Source organism: Ammospiza caudacuta, chromosome 1, assembly GCF_027887145.1.
Source record: "Ammospiza caudacuta isolate bAmmCau1 chromosome 1, bAmmCau1.pri, whole genome shotgun sequence".
In the NCBI taxonomy this organism is placed as follows: Eukaryota; Metazoa; Chordata; class Aves; order Passeriformes; family Passerellidae; genus Ammospiza; species Ammospiza caudacuta.
In genome coordinates, this window is record NC_080593.1 from 129,855,711 (window position 1) to 129,880,082 (window position 24,372).

The 24,372-nt window shown below is 35.1% G+C and overlaps 1 protein-coding gene across 1 annotated transcript in view; it reads right to left on the reverse strand.

Moving 5' to 3' along the window:
- Positions 1–24,372, reverse strand: part of RIMS2 (regulating synaptic membrane exocytosis 2) — a 443,432-nt gene that overhangs the window by 90,629 nt on the left and 328,431 nt on the right. Inside the window, exons 31-33 of the mRNA XM_058808280.1 lie at positions 21,339–21,428; positions 12,807–12,839; positions 2,879–2,914 (exon numbers count right to left, since the gene is read on the reverse strand). Of these exons, the coding sequence (XP_058664263.1) occupies positions 2,879–2,914; positions 12,807–12,839; positions 21,339–21,428 (159 nt within the window). The remainder of the gene's footprint in view (positions 1–2,878; positions 2,915–12,806; positions 12,840–21,338; positions 21,429–24,372) is intronic.

Genomic DNA, 24,372 nt, shown 5'->3' on the forward strand with positions numbered 1-24,372 from the left:
GAGGCAGCAGAGAGCTCTGGCTCTGCTGCGCACGGAGCTGACAAGCAGAGAGCGCAGGGTTGCTGCGTGCCCCGGGCTGAGCTCGCTGGCACTGCCGCCAAAAGCAGCTGGGACCTGCATGGCAGCAGGAAAGGCTGCAGAGCATCCTGGCACTGCAGCCAGAAGCAGCTGGGAGCTGCATGGCAGCAGGAAAGGCTGCAGAGCATCCTGGCACTGCAGCCAGAAGCAGCTGGGAGCTGCATGGCAGCAGGAAAGGCTGCAGAGCATCCTGGCACTGCAGCCAGAAGCAGCTGGGAGCTGCATGGCAGCAGGAAAGGCTGCAGAGCATCCTGGCACTGCCCATTCCCCTGGCCCAGCATGAGAGCCTGTCACACTGAGCACTGGGAATGCAGGGCTACCATCACCCCCACTCCTGCTGGCAAGCCTCTGCTCAGCTCACACCTATGTGGGAGGGCTTAGCAGGAGAAAAAATACTTCTAGAGGGCTCAGTAACCCTCTGGGTGCATTAAAGCTACAGCTTTTAACATGAGTTTGGTAACCAAGGCAGAACATTGGTCCTACCCAAGGACTCCACTGCAGGCAGGAGCTGTTCATGGAGCATGTGTCAACAAACCTGAACTAACCTGAATCCAACCATTAGTTATCAACAGGGCTTTAAATGTAGGAGCATAAGCTTTCACACACCTGAAATACAAGGGCTGACTGACCCCTTGTGTTATTAGATCCTGAGCTGGAGCCCAGTACAACACATTTTCATGGCTATAAAGACTGGCACTAGAAAAGTTAAAGCTGCTTCTGATATACTGAAGTGCTGCCACAATATATTGAAGTGTATGCCACCAAATTTTGGCCAGGTAAAGTGAGTTCATTTCTTCATGAACATCCTTCCAGAATTTTATAAACAGTAGTTGTGCCTCCAACAGAGCTATCCAATGAGACACTAAAATTCCAGCCATATGAGTGCAAAATTTAAGACTGAAGGGAGGAACAAAGCCTGGTGCTGCTCACCGGACATAACTGGGGGCATTGCACTTAGGCAACATTCTGGAGTTTTGGTTATTTTGAACTCTCTAGCATTAAATACCCATGGCCTGAAGGTTAGTTCAGTGGGGTTTCCATGGGCACAAGGCAATTCCTCGCTGACAGAGAGACAACTGCTGATTCACTACCAGCTATTCCCCAGATTTTCAGAAGAGAATGTGCTAAGGGAAAGTAATATAACTACAGAGCAAAGACTCCTGAAATGCCAGAGTAAGCACAGAAGTACTGTGCAGTGCAGCCCTGTAATCTCTCAGATCCACAAGGACTGCAGTGAGAGGCTGCTGTGCCAGAGCTTAGCTCTGGTGATTACAGTAAATTAAACCTTGGGACATGTGAATTTGATGCTTGCTTTTATCTATGGAAATATAACCACTAGACAATGAACTGTAATTTCAACTTTAGCTATAGGATATTTTGTAAACAAAAGTAGGGATATTTCTCAAGACACAGACAAAAGGGTGCCTGGAGGCTGTGGGAGTAAATCAGAAGAGAAGACCCCAGATGCTGCAAACAGGATTGTATGAGCAGGAATGCAGTCAGAAAATGAAGCCACCTATAGAGACTATAAAATCCAGTAACAAGCAACAGGCGGGGCCCCAAATAAGAGGCAACCAGCTTGAACTCCAACTACTATTGCCAATTAAACATAGTAGAAAAAGGAACTCTACTTGATACTTTTATTGAACTGGAAGCTAGGGAGAAGTCCTATTGAGGTGAGATCCACATAATTCCTACCATGGTCTAGGTGGTGGCTGTATAATTCCATTCCTGCAATAGGACTCAGGACAGGCACTAAAATCACTGCTTCAGCTTCAAATAAAAAACATAATTTTCATGTTTTACCTTGAAATAAGCTAAGATGTGACAAGATAAGATTCAGCTACTTCACCACTAAAGTGAAAGGCTGCAATCAGTGATTTGGTTAATACCTAACATTTCTTAACCCCTGAGCTGCTCACTGAGTCAGTTTTACAAGGAGATAAGCCATCATTGAATTCGGCCTAGAGCTAAAGACTGGTATTTTCTCTTCAGGTCAAATACTGGCTACTCTCCTGGGTAAGATTCTTCAGCTGATAGCCTGTGGGCCACACCAGAGACAACAGGGACAACAAATGGACTTATTATCCAGCTAAGGCAAACCTATCTGGTTAAAAATCATAATCAGCTGTGACCTCTGCTCTTTCATTCTTTCATTGTCTTCTCCAGTGGGACTTACTAAACCATTCTAGTTCCTAGAGATTCTGGTGATGGAGATCCTGCTGCAGGAACTGAGTTTGGAAGAGAAGTTTGCTGTACAGTGAGGCATCTGTGGCACAAAGAATTAAAGGGAATCTGGTATGGAAGAAGAGTGAAGTTTCCCTTACAGTATTAGAACAGATTTAGTTTTGAATACATATGGGCAAAAGGGATAGAAAATTTGGGAGGCACAGCCTTGAAGGCATGGGGAAAAAACTCATGATGAGGGGACTAAAGTCTGATAAAGACTGATATTTTGGAAATCCGAAACCTCTAATAGAGCAGAAAAACATGTGCAGATGAGCATGCTCTATGTCTGGAGAGGGGAGGACAGAACAGAGGTCTTAAAGTGTATGATATCTGCATTTAGCTGATTCTGGTCTCTTTCTTACCATTTCTCACCCTTATTTGACACCCTTAAAATAGCAAAGGAAATACATTTAGGGAAGTCCTTTCTTAGGTTCCATTTCCTAGTGTCTATTTTGAAATCTATAAAATACATAAAAATTGCACTCCAACTCTTTGCTACATCTTTGCTCAACATAACAGATCAAAGAATTTAAGAGAAAAACACAAAAATATTTTTAATAAGTCACCCTACCTGTATCCTCATTCTCTGGATCTGTTTTCTTTTCTTCTAAAACAAATGAAAGTAATATGTAAAGCAAAAAGAAGGGGAGAGAAAAAAAATGCAGAAATAATAATAATAAAAGTAATATAAAATGCATTAAAAAGGAAAACATTAACAAAACTCACCAAATTAATATAACATGAAGAATTTAGTCAACCAACCAAGTATGGTGCTCTGAATCTAGAGGCATATTTACTGTATGTTAGTGCATACATTTGTGTACTGATATTGAACATTTACTGAAGGGAACCCATGGATATTTTGTGCACTTCCAGAATCATTAACACACTCAAGAAAAAGAGAGCAAGGCAGGTGTCAGGTAGAGTTACTTTCCAGTTTCCTTAATCAGGATGACACAAAAATAGAAGTTAAAAAAAATGTGCTTGTGCTGTAGGTTTTATGCAGTGCACACACAAGACACAGTCTAATGGTTCAGGCATAAAAATTGAATGTGTCAGAATGGCTGTTGGCAATTACTTTAAATCTTCTTTGGTTTAATCAATTCTCATAGCTTCTACAGGTTAAAAGGTTTAATAATGATATTACTGTAACTTGTCTTAGAGTTAAAAATTATGAAGAACCAAAGACACTACAATCAATACTCAAAAACCCAGTTCATGCACTAAAACTCAGCTGACTGATGCCAACTCTGAATACATATCAAAGGTTGTAAATGGCTCAGGGCATTCATCTGTCACAAAGAAATGAAAATATATTGGATCCCTATCAAATAATTTGGCAGCCCATAAATAATCTGAAATCCAGTTTTGGTAAATAATGTGAAAGAATTTTAAGTCAGATGAAATTTACTTAAATTAGAAATACATTAACTTTGAAATAGGTTCTCTTTATTTTTCAAAACTATATTAAATTCAATTAAAACAATCCCATGAATATAGAACAGCCCCCAGGCTACACACCAAAAACAGTATGCATTAGTAGAACTAAATATTTTTCCAGTTATTGGTTATTGAGGACTGCTCAAAAAAAAAAGATCTAATTTACAGTACACAGACTGAAGAAGAAAACAAGAGTTGTTGTATTTTAAGGAAATATAATTTTGTAATTGGGTATCAAAGCAGAGGATGAAGTCAAATTCAGAGAGAAATCATACTCAAGCAAGGTAGAGTCATGAGAAGGAAAAATGTGTTCCTACAGAGAGCATAAATAATATGCTACACTCCAATAGGATCTGGCTTCCTATCATGTGTGGGTTCAAGATTATTGTTCTACTAGCAATTTCTAGTGGAACTATTAGGCAAATTAATGGGAAACAGATATGGCAGGTCATAAGCCTACACTTTCAGCAATCAGTGGCTATTGAATCAGTTCTTGGAACTTCTCCCATTCCCTGACCCTTCCTGCCCCACACTCTACACCATTTTTAAATGAGGCTTTTTGTGTTCTTCTGAGTTGGCCTTTGGGCAGCCTGGCCTTACTATCTATGTGGGCTGTGGATAGTGCTAGGAAAAAAGCAGAGAATGATAGATTATTTTGCTCTTCAACCTTTTTCTTCAACCAAAATATTTTTATTTTTCTTTCAGTTTTAAATTGCTGTTACCAATATATAATCTACAATGTCTTTTATTGTTGCATTACTTTCTAAAGTAGAAAGCAATTTGATAGCAATAGCACTGATCCAACATAATGCACAATAGAAGAAAGTGAATTGAGTCATTAAAACACCCATGAGCTTGAGCTCAGAGAAAATGATGTCATTTCTAGGTTGGTCCATATGCATAGTGACAAGAAATATTTACTTTGCCTAAATATTATCTTAATATAGAAATCTTATATAGAGTAATAATTTTTAAGAGGCCTAGAAATCCATTTACCCTTATGTCTAGATGTCTTTCAAACATATATCTTTAAATAAATACATTGTCAAAATAAAGAAGTTTGAAACCTGTCAGACTTTCATTCATTCTTGTTCTAGATATAGAAAGTATATAGGCAAATATTGTCAAACCAGACCATAGAAATTAATACCATAGCATTTGCAAACACAGAAGTCTATTTGATTCTTGAATTTTAAGTGTGATTGAAGGGCTGTAACAAATCTCTACAATAGATATGTTCTTTAGATTTTTAGTAGAAGGCTCAACACAGTAGATCCGACTCTTCAAACTGAGGTTTCATATGTATTGTCAAGAGCTGCCAGAAGAAGTACTAGAAAGGACTGAAGATTGAATTGAGAAAGATCTGATTTGGGTGGAAGCAGCAGAACTGAACAAAACTGATATCATCCATTCACCAAATAAAGCAACATTAACATCACAGTAGCAAAGATCTTCACTGCAGCTATGGGCCTATACATCACCTCTAAAGGAATTCAGAGCAGGTTCAGGATGTTGATACTAAAGTAATTAATGCTTTTGTTTGTAATGTGTTCAAAACAAAAAAGCTCTAAGGACCCTTAATGTCTTGAAACTGCTGAAAACCCATAAATCACTATAAGATTATTTTAAAATGTCTCAAACTGAAAAATATGAGAAGACAAAGTCACTCCTAAAAAATCTTGATCTGATTTTCTTTCTATATATGACCAGTATCATCACATTAGTCATTATTTTGCTATATTATCTAATTTAACCTTGATTTACAAACTGAAAAGCATATATTGTGTCCTGTGGTGTAATGTTCTCAATTCAAGAACTATTTTTTTTCAGAGCACTGTACTTTGAAGAAAATAAATCAATGCTCTCATGAAGGAGATATTTCTGCACATTACAGAAAATGTATGTTTTCTGCTTGATCAGACTACAGATATATTTAAGTATATGGATGAAATATAGAAATGAACTATAGATATAGAGAGATTGAAATGCTAGAATATTCTCTCTCACAACCTTCTTCTACCATCACAGCAGACATTGCTATTATAACGACCACTGACATTTTATTTAATAGTAGACACAGCCATGCTCCCATGGTCTACCTTCTTGTTTTTTCTAACTGGTTCTAATATCTCTGAGAGAGATCTAACAATCTAATATGTATCTGGAAGATAAAATGAATGGAAAAGAATACAAGAGCAGACTTGTCAAGAACTAAAACTGATCTAAAGTGGCCTTGATTTTCTTGGAAATGCCTTAATTGAATGAGCTTTACTCTTCCGATGGGTACCTGGGGGTGCCAGGACTCCATCAGACTTCACCCACATCACACCAAGAAGTGTCATGTAGCAGGGACTCCAAGTTCCTTGGAACAGATGAGAGAATAGAATAATAGTTCCACAGAAGAAGTAGGATATCAGGTTTCTCCCTAGTCATAGATACTGTGGCAGTATTGAACAATTTCTCAAAAATTACTGATGGCAGCACTGAACAACTGCTCAGACTTGCTGGCTTCCTGGTGGAGATGAGGGGCAACCTGATTGTGCAGCCTTCGGGTTACACCTGGGAGGCGCTGGGCTTCCCAGGGTCTCTCCCTTCTCTCACAGCTGACTCCTCCAAACTTAAGGTTAGATCCTGGTTCTCTCGTGACCTTTCTCTTCTCATTCACCTGGGACCCAGGTGAATGAGATTTGCATAAACTGAACAGTGGTCTAAAATAAATCTCGACTTAATTGCTTTGAATGGAAAAAAATGCAACTTCCAATGTTGGAGGATAAGCATGTCACTGCAAGAAACAGATATGGAAGTCCTAGTTTGTTTCAGAGTTTAAGCACAAGATATGACAATGACATAAAAGATTTTATCCTTCTATTTTTCATATTTGCAGACACTTAATATCAGCAATATGACTATGAATTCTATTTCTACAGTGGGTAAATTACCTCCTGTACCTATGTGCTTTATTAAAAATTGAGTCTGATTTCTCAAGGTAGTCCAAATTATTAAATAACATTTTATTTTTAAAATTAAATATATATGTAGTATCCAAACTTTGGGTAAGTACTTCAAAAAATGCTAAAATGCTAGCTGTATTTCTTACTAGAGATTTCTCTTGAAATGTTATTCATGAGAATATGGGAAAATCAATTTTATTCTGAAAAAAAATCCCTGAAATATCACAAAATCACAGAATATTCTGAGCTCCAAGGGACCCATAAGGATAATTGAGTCCAACTCCTGGCCCTTTACAGGACAGCCCCAAGAGTTTCACCATGTGCCTAGGAGTATTGCCCAAAGATTTCTTGGACTCTGTCAGGCTTGGTGCTGTCACCCCTGGAGAGCCTGTTACAGTGCCCAACCATCTTCTGGCTGAAGAACCTTTTTCCTAATATCCAACCTAAACCTCCCCTGACACAACTTCAGGCCAGTCCCTCAGGTCCTGTGACTGGGCACCACAAAGAGAGATCAGTGTCTGCCTCTCCTCCTCCTCACAAGGAAGCTGTAGATCTCCCCAAGGCCTTCCCTTGTTCTCCTGCAGGATGAATAGACAAAGTCACCTCAGTCATTCCCTGCATGGCTTCTACTCACACCCCTTCACCATCCTCACAGCCCTGTTATCAAATCAGGCAAAGGAAAGAAGATTGTCTCCTAAAAATAAACAATAAAATGTAGAAGTATTTGCTTCGAACATCAAAACTTGCCACTTAAACGTCTTGTACTCAAAGGATAACATTTCCTTCTGTTTGCTGAGCTATTAAATTCCAAGTCTACCTTAAGGAGTTAGCTCTAAATTTTTTCATTCTGGCTTTCAACAGTGTGAAAAATTAAGCTGCCTAACTGGTACAGGTCTAGCAAAGTATCAGATACTGTGATATAAATGGTTACTGAACTTCACTCCGGGTGTTTTTGTCTGATCTGTGGCAAATATAAAAAAAGTATTGCTGCAGCAAACAAGTTCTTTCCAAGTCTGCGATCCACATCACAGTCTGAACGAAAAGAAAAAATAATTAATGGTTGTTGAAGGGTTCTTCAATATATATATATATATTAGCTTATATATTCTTGATACTTAATATTACTGTTTAAATGTAACTTATTTCCCTTGAAAGGACATGCTCAAAAAAAGACTATTTCAGCCAGCCAGCTTCCTAGCAGGGAACATGGCTTCACATTCCTGTTTGCTATTTGAGGATTGCTTGACAGCTTTTTTCTTTTTATTTTTCTTGTTGGTTTCAAACTTGACACACCAAAGAAAGGCTAAAACCTGGGGGACATTTCTTGCCACTTAAATAAATTTTTATCACAATGCTAAAAGCATGTTAACAACTTTCCTTTGGATTATTTACAGAATACATGGCACTGTTTAGTAAAAGAACTGAATAAAATGGTGTGGTAATCTAAACAGGCAAGTTAAAGTTGAAGAATCTCTACAATCCTGGGTTTATAAATTGACAGGGTCAGCTAAGGTCTTCATCATTAGGTACAGATCAGTGCAGATGGTAAAGGGCAAATATATTTTTAAGCAAGTTGGAAAGTTCTATTTTGCATCTTTATTAAAGTGATGATTAGGGCTATGGCTAGCCCTTTTTTTATGCTGCCTAGATCCTTTTCTATGATGATTTTTGCAGGGTAGCTGGTGATGTTTTTCCGTGCCTCATACAAAGGTGTACACACATTTTGGTGGCTTTCATGAAATACTGAGGTCTACATGGAAAAAGCATGGAAGAAAGAAGTAGTAAGCCAAATATTAGCTAAAATATCCCATTTTGCTTCTCCCAAGAATTCTGGCACATCCTCCCTATATAAATGACATGAAATAGGATTTTGAAAGTGTAAAAGAAAAATATCTGAGTGGCCAGTAGGCCCTTATACTCTGTACCCATAAAAATCAATTCAGATCAGCCACATTATAAGCTCTTCATTGTTTTCAGGAAAACCTGAGCAGTCTTATTATAAAGCTTTCCAATATCCTGCTTGCCAAGCATGCTTCTCAGAGCTCCCACCACTGGTACATTCCACAGCTTAACCACAGAGAATTCCACATTCTGATACAGCCACTTCCAATCATAGGCATAAACATTTGGTAATAACTGTGCCTCTGCTCTCAGAAAAGCTAACAGGTATTAATAGAGATTCTTCAGCAATAGAAGAATGCAAAATACCTCAATTAGCATCTCAATAACTAGAAAGATAGTCAAAGGTTTAGCCAAAGAACACAAAATGATCACCTGCATTTAGAACTCAGAATAGTTACAAATTAAACTAACAAACATTTTGCAAAATTATGCTGTCATTTTAAATTACATAGTCTGATGTATTTACTATTTTAGCTTCAGCAGACTGATCATCAGCATTTATTTTTGTGGTTTAGTACAGATGGCTACTTCATAAGTCTTTGGCTTCTGGATTTAATTCTAAACAAACTAAAAAATAAGAACAAAGAGCTGCCCAGCCATCCAGTGTGATACATCTATTACTATGCTAAGTACCTGTAGATTGAATTCAGAGTTTAGAAAATTAGACTGAATTTGGAGTTTACCCTTTGGGTTTTGTTGACCAAATACAGATTTAGATGCTTTAAATGTTTCTTTTACAGTATAAGGCACCAGATTGTAAATAAGCCTGTCAAACTAAATATCACAGAAGTGTTCAGAGATGCACAAGTAATTTAATCATAGTTGTGCTAAAATGTTACAAATCCTACCCAGAAATGTTTTTTCAACATAAGGAAAATGGAAACAGAACAAGGCATCATCCTGTTCTATAAAGGAAAGTGTGTCACAGAATACTGACTGTAATAATAACTCAGAAGCAGAGGGGTGTCATGTTCTGTTTATAAAGGGTAAGTATATCACAGAAGATTCACTTTTGGAAGACTTGAAAAACCTCTCATGGTTCTGTAAGATAAGAATGAATTAACAGACCTGTGCTCCTTGTCTTCTACTGCAGTTGATTTCTTAAACACTCTGAACTGTGACTTTTTTGTCCTTGTTTTCTCCTACAGTTAATTTGCCACACCTGTTCACTGTTTGGCGCTTCACTGTCCAGGTTTTTGAGCTCTTCCAATTTGGTCACTCATCCTCAGCAGGGTTTGTTAGTTTTTGTAGGCTTCATTTCCATCAATCATGTTATTACAAAGAAGCTTCATAATAAAGCACTTAAAAAATGGTATTTCAAAGTCCTTGTCTATTTGAATTTCACTGTTAAAGTCAACAAAAACTCTAATCAAGCCTTTGTGTGCTCTTAACATGACAGTTTTATGTCAGAGGTTGCAAAAAAGGACTTCAATATCTATTTCCATTCCTTTCATGGCCCTTTAGAAATGGAACAGTCCCCACTCTCTTCTAACTTCCATTCATGTTAGAAAGTTTAGGATGGGTATCACTATGCCAGCCCTTCTCATCCTAGAATTACTCACTCAGCACTATTTCTGCTGTCTGTGCACTGACTGCCTTTGTACTGGCATGGATTTGCCTTTGCAATGCTTGGATGATCATTTTTTGGGTAGTTACTTGAGTCAGCTAGATCAATTGTTGGAATTCTGAAGAATGTATTTTATGTTTGAAGAACCCAGTAAGTATTATGTGCAATTGCTAGTAATTTTTGCCACGATGATAACTGGTTGTTCTCACCCATCTTAGAGATGAAAATAAAGATGTATGCTTCTCACTAAGGCTTTTGGGCAGACAAGGGCTCACTTCCACTTCTCCTGAATGGAAATACTCTTAGTGAAAACATTCTCAACAGTTTTGACAACATCTAAACCTATGAAACGTGTTAATTTGAAAAATATGAAAACCCTGCATCTCAAAGCAGGTTAGTGAAAGGCCTGGATCGCAAAGCTCCTCCTTCACCCAAGAAAAACAGGGTTTAATCATTAAGGATGCTATCAAGCTTTACTGCTGTCAGATAACAAAATTGATATTAAAATTCTTCTTGGTCTAATAACACCTCAAATCAATAGCTAATCCTCTGAAATACATTAATGTTTGGTAGCATGAAAAATAAACCATGATAAATAAACTATGTGAAAACCATTTCCTAAGAAAACTTGTAAATTGATAATCCTAGATTCACACTTTTTAAAGCAAATTCTAAAGCAATGGGAAAACACTCTGTTCTAAAGTAGGCATGTGAAATGAATCCCTTGCTTTTTAGCTGTGCTCAGTGCCTTGTACTGAAATGTGTAACCTAATTTGTTACTAAGGCAAATGTGGAAGAGGACCTGTTTCAAATATGCATCTGAAAATATGCTACTATTCACACAACAATTTTCTCCTGAGTTTAGAGGTACTAATAACAATTATTGCAAGGGCAGAGCTGATCATGCTTTTGCAAATGTGTGCTAGACAAATAAATCAGTGCCAAATACATTTATTTAACACTTTGAGCTAAGTAGTGTTTTGTAGAATTGCAATGTCAAAAAATTTAATAATAAAGAGTATTAACTACTTATATATGTTCAAGAAACACAGGTGGTGAAAATAAATGTTTTTTTCTGACCATTTTAAGGCCTGATTTCTTCCAGCACTGAGAGAGATATGAACAGATTCCATATTCTGATTTAATATATGGATTCAATAAATAACTCAGAGGAAGGTTTTGGAATAAAAAGGCCTACAGCTTTTATTATGAACAGATAGGAAATGGCTCACCCAATCTTCTAACTTCATTTTTGTAATAAAAGAGATTCAGAATCATTGCACAGGAACTGGCAGTGAATCATAAGCACAAGGCAAGTAAACTCAGTCTTTCCACAGCAAAATTTATTAATTCCTAATAACAGTGATTTACAAAAGAGCACTTTCACAAAATACTGCCAGTTATCTTCCCTACCTATCCTCAACTTTTTTTTACTCTGTAATTTTAACAATTTCTATATTGAGATTTGTTTAACATGAAAACCACAGCAAATAACATCTGCAAGATTCTGTAAAAATTCTATGGTTCTAATTTGGACAAGACCAGTATGAATGGTAAAACTGAGCTCTGAGGGAGCCAGTCATAGTATAGAAAAGACAAAAATGTTTCAGTAAATATCACCTAAATTTTATGGACCAGTCAATATATCCCAAAACTTCTCCAGATTTGCTAACCTAAATGGCATCCAAGTGGCTTCTCTATTTTGTTGGGATAATAGCAGATAAACAGGGAATTAATTAAAGCTTTTACACAGTAATTGTAAAATTTGAATTTTATACCTGAATTTAATTTAATTAAATTTGGGGAATTGAGGTATGTTGTCCTACATACCCCAACTGAAGAAGCAGAGTAATATGAACAAATACTGCATTTTCAGGGCTAGGATGCCTTGATAGATATTAGTTCTCTGACAGTAATATAAACTACATGGAAAATTCAATTAAATGGCAGCTTAAAATTTGTTATGAAAGAAACCATAAGTAATGTACAATATCCCTCATAATGCAGCTAAGTGAGGACTCCTTCAGTGTTCTGACTTCTTGCTCCCATACTATCATAACTTTTTGATTTGCACTTTTTGGCATGAGAAGAGAGCTTTTGTTCACTAAAAACTCTACTTCTAATTGAAACACGTTTTATTCAAAATCAAACACTAAGTTTGGAATTCCAGTGCATGAAATTTAACTTACTGAAATTATTCTGTTTTGAAATTATATCCTCCCAGAGTCAAAAAGAACTAGGTATAGAAGAGCTTCTGCAGTTTTTGTAGCAGTTTTCAAATGTATAGATAAAACAAATTATAGATTGTTTTCATGTGTTAGCTGGAACTGTAAGGGCTAATTTTCAAATTATTTGAGATGGGAAATAAGAACTGATGTGATAGAATTCAAATCAGTTTAAAGTCTTAAGGTATAGCCTACTTGTCATCAGCTACCTTTCATGACTTTTATAGAGTGCAGTTTGTAGGTTATAGAAATTACATAAGTGTCTTAAAATGAAATTCTTAAACCTTGTCAATATTTTGCTAGTTTATTGAGGGGGAAGAGAGGGAAAAGTATGTGAAGTGAGCTGTGATAAAATCTATAGAAAAGGTAAAATGAGAAAAAATAACACAGAGAAAAGCAGTAGAAGAGACAGACCTGAGTTTGTTCTCCTTGATGATTCCGCTTCTTCTGTGATCACATCGTGTAATGTACAGACATAGACAAAGGAGATGGGCGTGAGAGGATGTATTCAGAAGGTTAAAACTGACACTGAGGGAAAGGGCCAAAAATTGTTTTAGAGAGAAGTCTGCAGAGCAGAGTTAGTAAGTGGAGAAAAAAAAAAAAAGACACTAGAAGAAAAAAGAAAGCTGAGAAAGAAGTGGTTAAACTATTGTTATTGGAAAAGAACAGGAAAGACAGAGTTAGTATAGAAGCTGAGGAAATAATAAAAGTTATAATTGACAGCAAAGTCAATCCCTGTAATGATGCTGAAGAAAAAGCTGGATAGCAAAAGGTATGTTAACTAGCATAAATACTTTTGATCATGTCTGTTCATTTTTTTGAATGTTATCTACTTGAATGCAAATATTATTTTTCTCTTTCAAGTATTGAACACTCAGTTTAATGTTCAAGGGACTTCTGTTGTTAGATTTTTCAATTATTAAATTATTGTAATTTATGCTGAACCAAACTTCAGATACCCAAAACAGAAAATACTTTTTTTTTTTTTTTTGCAAATGTATGTACAAGCTCAGACATTTCAGAATCCACATAACACACTCTGGAAAGGACTGCATTATTTTAATGCTCTGCCAAAGGCAAAATTATCAAGACCAAAATACAGAACGTGTGAAAAGAGAATGTATAGCTATTAACTCTCATGGTCAGCTCAGAATACTTTTCCAGAACTAATGTTGGTCTCATCTCACACAAGTCTGTTACTACAAATGCATGCAAGTCAAATGCCAAAGCAACTATCTCATCACTTATATTGTTACTTCGCATTCAAAAGCACACTGCCATTTTAGACATGGAAAACATCTGAGGGACAGTGTCTGCTATGTACTGAAAATCTATTTGTAGCAAAAGAATGGGAGGAATTCGTCTTGAAAAGTAATAACAATTGCAAAGAACTGTGAAGCCACAGGTGCTAGCAGAACAAATGCTTTCTCCCCAAAATCATCAGAAATAGAAAAAAAAAATCTATAAGCTTGGTCAAATTTCAACATGCAGTTTTCTAATAAGTCACAAAACACTGCTCATAAATTATTAATGCTGAAGATACTAGACAAAGAAGTCCAGAAAGTTTTACACACCACAAAAATATCTGTAATTTTATCATTGTTTTACAGTCAATATCAAGATACCATTGAAAAAATGCAAAATTAGAATAAGCAACATAAATCAGTAAAACAAAATTAAAGACAACACCAAATTTTATCTGATAACCATTGTCTTCTGTATTTCAACAATTTTATATTATAGTGTTAGATTATATTTCAATCTACTATCAAATGCAAAGACACTACCAAAGTTGTTGCAAAACCAAGCAGCTTGAAATGTACATAATTAGAATGCATTTTTAGGCAATTAAATTTCCTTGCAGAATGAAGACATATTAGAGCTATATATGAGATATGTAGTGTGAAAGCACAGCAGCTGTAGTTTTGACAAAGGTTGCTAAGTTTTTGCATGTTAAAAAAACAATAATGGAGTATAAATATTTTTTTATCTGGGCAAGTACAAAGAATCCACTGGAAGAAATACAAATAAGTAAATAGAAAGATCTACTTCTCCACATCATGTTACACTCATACTAATATAATGTAGCTATAGTTGCTGTAAGTGCTAAATACATAAATAAATAATGTTTTAGCACCACCAAAACACAGCTAAAAGTATTCAAAATGTTCTGAAAATATTGATATTACTTATGTATAACCCTGAAGTGAGCATTCCTACTATAGCAAAAGCAGTTATTAGAAAGTCTATACCAAGACCCCCACTCCTTGGTTGATTTTTTTTAATATCCATAAGAATTAGTAGCTTTGAGACATATACTGCAGTAAGAGAAATCCTTCTCTATAAATTTTCAAAGTATTGAATCATGTTATTTCCAAACTTGGAACATGTCTGGTAAGATAATGCAAGGTATTCTAGTTATGCCAGACAAACACAACTGAATAGCAAGAAAGTCTCTGAATATTTTAGGATCAAATTACCAGTATTTACATGCATATCAGTCACATATACCAATACTTTTTTAAAATAGCCTTTTTAAAAGTCCTCATGCAAAGTATTTGTTATGAAAAAAATTTACATTTCAAAGTGGCAAACAAAAACCATTCATAATTACAAATATTTTTCAGTTTTAGATTTTTACTTATCAAACATATTAGAAGAATACTTCTAATAGAAGCCAGAGGGGAAAAAAGATAATAGTTGTTGTCTCACTGTGGATACCTGACCAACTGCTACCTCATCTGTTGAGATAAATGGATTATAATATTTTTGTATTTATTGTTGGAAATATTAAATAATTCGTAGAAGTTGTGGCATGGCAATGCACCAACTTCTTCCAAATAGTGATGTGAAGAAGAAAGTACTAACAGACTGATTAATTTAAAAACAGTACAACTTATGTGAATCACTTTTTCTCTTGATTAAGGCACCATGCCAGAAATCTCAAACAATAGTGTGAAAATTCTCTGGTTTTGTAGCTTTTATTCTACAAAATAATCCTTTTGATAGAAATAGGTTTAAATGTAAGAATAAAACAATGTCACCAATTCTATTAAATTTACATCATGTATATAGTCAGTCTTCATTTGTAGTTATTGCTTTTTTTTTTGTGGAACCATCATTTATTTTCACCAATTGTTCATCTCAATGTATGAGAGTATTATGTATAAGGCTATTATATGCAGATTTAGAAACAGATGATAATCTCAATAAATAAACATAAAAAGTTAACAAAAACTTTAAGTCTGAAACCTGCCCAAAATAAGTACCATCTCTTTTATTATGCTTAAACATAGAACTGTTCATTGTAAGTAATGTCACCCATTGAAGAGAAGCATTTAGGAACTCAGTGTTCAAAAATTGTTACATGGCAAACACACCCAACCAAAATTCCTAAAGCAGCAAAGGACAGAGAGATATAAGTTAATTACTGGCTTTTTTCTCCCTCAAGAGTTTTCTTAATTTCATTTTTATCTTTTCCTAAGAACCAAAGATCTTGCACTGCAAGCAGAAGCTCAGATTTGTAAAGTCTCATTTCTGGACACTCCTCATAAAATATGATCTGCAATAGTACAATCAAATAAGCATCATCTTAAAACATGGAAGAGACTCTAAGACAGAAATGCTCCATAGAGTCTGTATGTTCCATAATTATATGTCATTAATCTGGATGAGATTAGACCTGATGACTGATATAATACATTTAGCTCTCACGTAAGATATCCCCTGACATTATTCTAACTCTGCAATGCTAAGGATACATATATACAAGAGTAGATAGAGAAGCTAAGAGTACAAATATTTGTTAGCAGAAGATGTAGATGAAAAGGCCATTTTACTACATTGAGATGTGAAAAAAAATCAGTATTACTTAATATTCTCCAAAAGCATTAAGCCACAATTAAATACAGAGCCTGTCCCACACTTCTGAACTTCTTAATGAGGTAGTTCCCTCTTAGTCAGAGTTCTTTACCTTAAAGCATAAACCTAAACACACAAAATAGCATCTGTATACTGGATGTATGCTGACATTTTAACTCAAAAATACAGCAAGAAAATACAGGAAAGACTAAAGCAATATATTTAATTCTACAATTACATAATATAGACTATATGTAATACACACTACATAAAAACACAATAGTTAAAGACAGTAAGTATGAAAAATCTTACTCTTATCCAAAGACAAGGATAGTAGAGACAATAGTAGAAAACAGCAGAAGGAATTGTAAATATTCTCAGTATCATAAAATCTCTAATTCAAATTAAACAAAGTAGATTGCATAACTTTCATAAATCTCAAAAGATAAACTAAATGAAGAATCCAGAGAGAGTTTTTATTGTTTTGCTTCTCTGAGTAAAGTTCACATGGTAATTTTATAAGGGGGGAAAAAGACAAAATACTAACACTTCAAAATATTAAGGCACTGTAGTTACACATTGGATTGGAATTATTATGAATCCTGAGAAGGCAATTAATTCTCTCTCTCTCTGCCCTACCCTTACTTTGCCTTTTCCAACTAATTTCTAACTATTTTCCAACTCTATTTTCCAACTCTTTTCTCCCTTTCTATAATTTTCAATCTCTCATACTGTGAATTCTGACTACAAACTTCTATTGAAATACACACAATTTTGAATGATTTTGGACTACTGTTTTCACACTACAACTGAATTCATGGTAATGGATAAGCTACAATTAGTTTTCATTACATAACATTAGATTTGTGAAAGTCTTTGTCTATGCAGGTGTCATGGCACAGTCCTACCCACGAGAGAGACTTAAATGTTCCACAGATAAAAATAAGCATGATTCCCTTTAAATGGAAAGCAAATCTACCCATATAAAGACTTATCATTTTTAAGCATACATTAACTTTATATTTTCTGATGTGTTTAACCTACCATTGCTAGGATTTCTCTAAGATTTTCTTTTACTTCCATATTACAGAAATATGTCTTTCCCCAAAATAATTACAAGGACACTCAATTTTTACTTAATTCCAATCCAAGATTTATAAATCCATTTTAACTTGTGTTCTTTTGTTCAATAATGTTAATGTATGTTCAGCACTTTCTCACCGTTCTGTTCTTCAACTGCTCATTGGAAATCAAAAGTTTGTGTTGTAAAGGTTGGATATTTGATGACACATCAATGTGCTCAACAGCCAGAGAAAATGAAACCATTACAGGAATGTTTCACATAATAGCCATCAAATCTACTACCTCTCTGTAGGAAAAACAGGGGAAAGCCAATACTCTTCTTTGCTATCCTACAAAGGCAGTTTCTGTATTGTCACCTCTGGATGGAGACACAGGTTGCTAGGCTGTATTCAGCTTCCAATATTTTGGATCGTGAAATGGAACAGAAATGAGTATCTCTGCCATGGTACCCTAAACTATGTCCTTTTCCCATTTTAATTACTTTGATGGGGTCAAAAGACACTAGTGATGATACTGATGAAAAGAATTGCTTTTTAAGAAAAACAGCATCCTGCCTAGTTTTATCCGTATCAGTACAGGACGCATTCTCTACATACAACCTTCTTTTCCAACTTCTTCTCTTAAGGCCTCATATATAAAATGCAAAACCACGTGAAAATGTTTGCCTCCTGTATTTCTTTTTCTTTTCTTTTCACTGAAAAACAAAATCTGATTAGAGGACCAGAGTTTTATTCACTTTCTTTCAAATACCATCTATTCCAGCTCAGATGCAGTGGTGAGTGCTGAAGGTACTTAATAATCTCAGGGATGAACAAGTAACTGTTTCTCATGCTTTTTGATGTAGTGGTGTCTAGAATGCAGTATTCTCTGACAGAGTACTGACATCAGTTAAAGGAAGGGGACAGATTCAAAATATAGCTTGAATTTTTATGCTATGCTTACCTATGAATCTGCAGTTTTACCCTTCCAATCCTTCAAAATCTTGACATAAATAAAACTGAGTCTTTGAAATATGCTTAACACTGATTCTGCAAATTTCATCAGAACGTAAAATTTTAAAACACTGTTAAAAAAACCCATCACTTTGGTTTCTGATATTCAGGAAGAGAAATCTTATCATCAACTTCTATTGAAAAGTCTGCAACACAAGAATAATTTTGCTATGTAATTTAATGACCTTCAATTTCCCTCCAACAAATTTGCTAATCCCATTTCCAGTCATGCATATTTCTAGAATATTAATGCTTTACAAGGTACAGCATTACTGCTATTTTTCTGGGGTTTGAAATCACTTTTGTTATCTATTCATTTGCTCACAGATCTCAATTCTGCACTCATGGTACTCATGTAATCAATGCCTATTTGTTCTCCCAGGTTTTCTTAGCTATACTACTGCCATGGCTATTTCCATGGCACTGGTTAGGTTAAATTCTTAACAGACAAAATGCACTTAAAGACAGTATATGCTTTCATAAAAGATCAAATCAGAAAATTCATCAACAGATGAAAAGGCAATCAAAACTGGGGAATATGAGGTGTCCCTATTCCTTCTTGCCTCCATTGCACCCTCTGAATTCAGGAACTAAGTTTCATTAGTATCTCTTCACTGTCTTCTGTGCAGACCCAACACTTAGAGCATTCACAGATGAAAGAAGGTGCAGTCCTGTGCAGAGGGTAAATCCTAAATTGTAAGGGTTCAAGGAATTTGAAGTTTCCTTAGGTAGCTTCTGTCAGGCTGCATCACGATTAGATCATGGTCATACATACAATATAACTCAACATCCAGACGTGAGTACAGTGTTGTGGCACCTTCTTCTAGATGTCCTGACTGCTATGCCTTGAAAGGTAACTGAAATGATACAGGGATGTCTGTAGGGAACAGTGGTGTGCACACATGGCAGATTATGCCAGTCCTGGAAGCTGCATTACTCCACTCCTACCGTGGAAGTACATAAAGCTCTTTGAAAGATTCAGTTTGGAAAAGCATCTGAGGCATGTAGGGATGTGCCATTTGAGGCCCATTGCAGCTTGTTCAGAAGCACCTCAACGTCTCTGCCTCGTGTATCACCACCCCATGCATTACTGATTACAAACATTACTGATAATGCAAATTAAAACAGAAGTTATGCTCTTATCAGGCATCAGCCCTCACAGAAAGACTTAAGACTGTAAAGTGAAGAACACAACTTTTACTTAACTTTTATCTATTCTAGATTTTAATAATGGTGACTGTGGCTTTCCAAACCAATTCTGACTGGAGATCACTGGTTCTTTTCCAGACAGAAAAATAGGTAGAAATCAGATGACTACCATGTTAATATACAGAACACCTGTAAAGTGAGAACTTTTTGTTGCCATATTTGATTCCGATTTCTATTCTTCTGCCTGTTTTTGTCTTTCAATTCTAAGATTTTACTCATGTTCCAAAATGTAGAATACCCCATCTAAAAAATATGGTACCTCTTTCTAAAATATGGAGAAGGTGGCCCTAAAAGTACTGCCAATAACTATAAATGAATTATATGTCTAGAACACAGTCTTAAGCCCACCTCAGCTGTAAGATGGAGTTAATGTTCCTACCTAGATACTACATAAGAGAAAAGTCAGGGCAGAGGCACTATTGTGCTCAACTCTCCCTGGAAAGACAAGAGTGGAGACGCTGTATTTTGAATCTATCATGCAACAGTTAAAACAGCTAGAAAAGAAGATATATGATATTCTGATCCTGACTGTTATAAACAGCATTTGTTTTATCCTGCAACTTCTTCTGATGCATCAAAAAGTTGGGGAACAGGAAATGCAAGGGCACATCTGGATTTTTAATACTAGGTTGTCTAATTCCTGGGTTAGAATCAAGACAGATTTCACTGGTTTTCTTCAGTTCTGAGTCTGGTACTTTCAGCTGTACAATAGTTGAACTTCAGCAAAAACTTTGGATATTATCAGTAATATATTATAATTTAGGTGAGAATACATTATTAATTTAGGAGGTGACACAGCCAGCCAATCTTGTAAATTTTAATTTGTGCAACTGGGAGAAGGGTTGTTATTAGAGTCAGACAACTAATATGCCCAATAGAGTTATTTGCAATACAAAACTGAACCAAGATATTCTTGCAACTGAAAAATCCCATTTACTTGAGTAGATTCCATCAATCTTTAAATACAGGATGAAACCTGCAATATAAAGATCCCATTTCTCTTTCCTTCCCCTTCCTTCTCTCCTCCCTACCTTCTCTACTCCTAAAAGTGTGCTTCCCCTTTGCAAGTGTATAAATTAATGTGATTAGGACCTTTTATTCTCTGATTGTGAAGACAGAACAACACTATTATTATCATCATCGTTATTATTACTACGTTTACATTTTATTGCTATGCATTTGTAGGAACAAAGATAGCTGAATAATTGAACTTGCCATTTGGGGTGAAAAAAAGTTTATGACAATTTTTAGTTTCAGAAGAAATCCATTTGTGTACAGAATGGAGGAAAGAAGAGATCTTTTAGATTTGAGAATTTCCAAGTATGAAGATATAAACTGCAGCTTGCATAAAAAATTACACTGGAACATTATTTGTGCCTTGTGTGATGGTGAAAGAAGGTTTCAGATTTAAGCCTGTAGAAGATTATTTTCTCACCATACATGCAGGATACCTTGGTTTGGTCAACTAAATAAGAATCAGCATAGATTATATTTGGATTCCTGAGGCTTGCACAAACTTATTTAGTCTTAACAAAATTCAAAACTAAAAGCAAAATATATCTAATATTGTGCCAGAACACTTCTTTTCTAATGTATGTGCATTCTAACACAATTGTTTACAAAAGCAGATCTATTTTGGCTATTCTAAAACAAAACTATATCATCTAAATGGTCTCTACATGCTAAATATTTCACACCAAAGTGAAAAAATAAGGTACATAAAGCACACACGCATTACAAAAGCATGAAATGTGGTTTTATAGTCTCATGCTTTCATGTGGTTTTCCAAACCCTGACAAACCTGTCTCAGACTGGTGTTTCTTTTTCGGCAATGGTTTGTCATCAGTTATTGTACCATTCACCTTTTTCTGCTGGTCTTCCCATGTAACTTCTAGTGTAAATCAAAAAAAAAAAATCAGAAATATTATGTAACTTACATTATAATACACCTAATATCATTTGGGACAAGTCGATCTAAACAAATGTATTATCATTAACAATAAAATTTAGATTAGTTCTTAGAGGCCTGGGGTGAAGAGAATAATTACACATCTTAAACACTCTGGAACAGAACATCTTATCCAAAAGTTAGTGCCTATGTAACTTTTCAAATATTCTGCTGTCTTTAATATTTAACAACTGACATACAAAACAGGGGCTTGTTTACACAATAATGTGGTCCGTTCTTAAAAATTAGTGTTCTACATTCTATAGTGTCTTACTATAGATTATAATACATATATAGCTTATAGTTTATACATAGATTATAGTATATGTATAGCTTATTATTATGGATTCTTATTATCATTGTGTTTCTGTAAGTTATAAAGGAAGTTAGAAATATTTTGGTAAAAAAGTCTATGCAAAGATATAATTAACAAAAATAACCCACCAAACAAAACAAATTAACAAACAAACAAAGAAGCAAACAAACAAAAAACCTGAACAAGCAACCATGCATGCCTAATTTAAGTTGAAAAAGTGTTTTTAACAACTAATTCAGATTTATTTTCAAAACATGGAACTTGATTTAAATTAAGTCTTTAATTTGGGCAGATTAAACTACTCAATAAGAACTTTTGCATCAATTAGTCCTGCATCTGAAACTGGCATTTCTGATGCAACTGCTCAGGAAAAGAGCTACAGACAGAATCAAGTACACTGCTCCACAGAACTACATTCTCCAGACTTGAGTGCTGTTAGCATTTGGAGGTTGTCAATTTTTTTATTTTTACACTTTAATTCTCTTTCTTCTGACAAAATAGGTAGTTAGCATAAATACTATCAATTTTAAACCCTTTGGGATCTCATGGCAAAACCAAATCTACACCAATTAACAGGAGAGATCCAATGCTCCAAGCTCCATTTTTGTTTTGGGCTGTTAAGAATCTGCTAACTTTGCTTATTGTGTAAAGTGCAAAGCTCCTCACAACCATTGCCCCCAGATGTTATCACTTCTACAGTCACAGAAATAGCCAGTGATGGAGAATAATATGACAGATATGGAAAACATTTTTAATCTTACCAATTCAAAGTAAACTGACACAAAGTATGTTAGATTATGACAACATTACTATTACTATTACTACTACTACTATTATTATTAATAATAATAATAATAATAATTTTCCTTTTGCAAGAAAATGGATGGATATCTAACATTCAAAATGTAAACTTGTGAAAGTGTTATCTGTGTGCATCCTGCAGCCTTTTCTCTGTGGCTGTTGATGGTCCATATAGGCTGCTGTCCTATAAAAGGCTGCTTGGATTTTTAAAATGGGTGGAAATGTAGGTTCAAGTACACTGTCACTGTAATGATTTCATGACACTACAGATATACAAGCTGAAACAGACTCTATCATCTTTGAAGTACCATGTGTAGTGAGTACTAAATGAGAAATTTCAAACAGAACATTCTGTTACCAAACCATGGAAATAAAATCCTAATATGATTATTCCTAGCAAGAATGTGATTCTTTCTTTTTCTCTATGAATATACACAGTTCACAATAAAATATTCTTTTTTCTCAAATGAGTCCAGAAGTATCTTCTTAATTTGCAAATCAAAAAACTCAATGACCTTAATAAAACTACTTTTTAATTTAAGGAATAGTCACTGCTAGACAAAAATACCATTAACAGTAATTCAGGCCAAATAGTGGAGATTGTACTTAGAATAAGATAAAAAGCAGGCATAAAGTAATCCAAAGGAATTTTTCATAATATACAACAAATAATCTAAATATGGGAGAACACTGAAGAATATCAGGAAGTCCACTGTTTTCCATGCTATTTTAATGCAAATTTTAGAAGAGACTCACTCTCTCTCTGACTCTAGGTGAGTGTCCTTTTCAGACATCCTGGTTTAGTTCTGAACATAAAAACTGTAGTTGTCTCAGCCACCAAAGTCACTTATTATTAAAAAGTTCCCCATCAAAAGTAAAGCTTTACTAAACCTTGATAATTCTTTGAGAGCTCAGCATCTAGAAAATAGTTAATCCTCTCAGTAACACTCTGTAATAACGTTTGAACTGACAAGAGTGAGGAAATAAAAATCAAATAAAAATATCATTCTTTGAATAAATACTTTTGCCTCATGTTAACCTTAAAAAGAAAAAAACAACAACATTACAAAAAGCAAGACAGGCTACTGTATGTTTTTGAGGAAAGTCATAGCATGAGCATGCAGACACTTCCAGAAAAGGTTCCAAATGACCTCTTTTCTATAGCTTCAGTTAAATTTATGGCATATCAGCATTAAATTCAAATGGCTGTTTAGTTTTATCAGCAGTTAAGTACAACATTTAGATTGAGTATATGGGGTTTGGCAGTACTCCAGATCAAGTCAAAAACTTCACTAACTTCTAGAAAATTGCAAGAGTTTTTCTAACAATGGTTATTGTTTCAACTGAGAAATAAAAATAAATCTACCCATTGGAATTAACCAAACATTTGACCTTTTCTTCAACACTTTCTAATTTCATTTCCATTTCTATGTTTTACAAAGATGAGAAAATATGTTTTAAGGAAAGCTCAAAGGACGGCTTTCTGTTTGGGAACTAGCACAAGATGCTGATGCTTATTCAAAGTGCCAAAATGTCAGTGTTGCCCTCCAACTCTCTGGTTAGACAAATAAGTTTAGTTAAAAATGTACTTTGCACAATGTAGTTTCTAAAATCTTTTTCTTTTTCCCCAAGGCAAAGCGCCACCATCTATTCCCTTGTTGTTTTAACCAAAGCCAACTTTGGTCAGATAGTAAATATTGTGAAAGAAACCATACATTTTCTAGATCATCAGTCTCCTACTATCACTCTCACTTCCCATAACGTAAACTT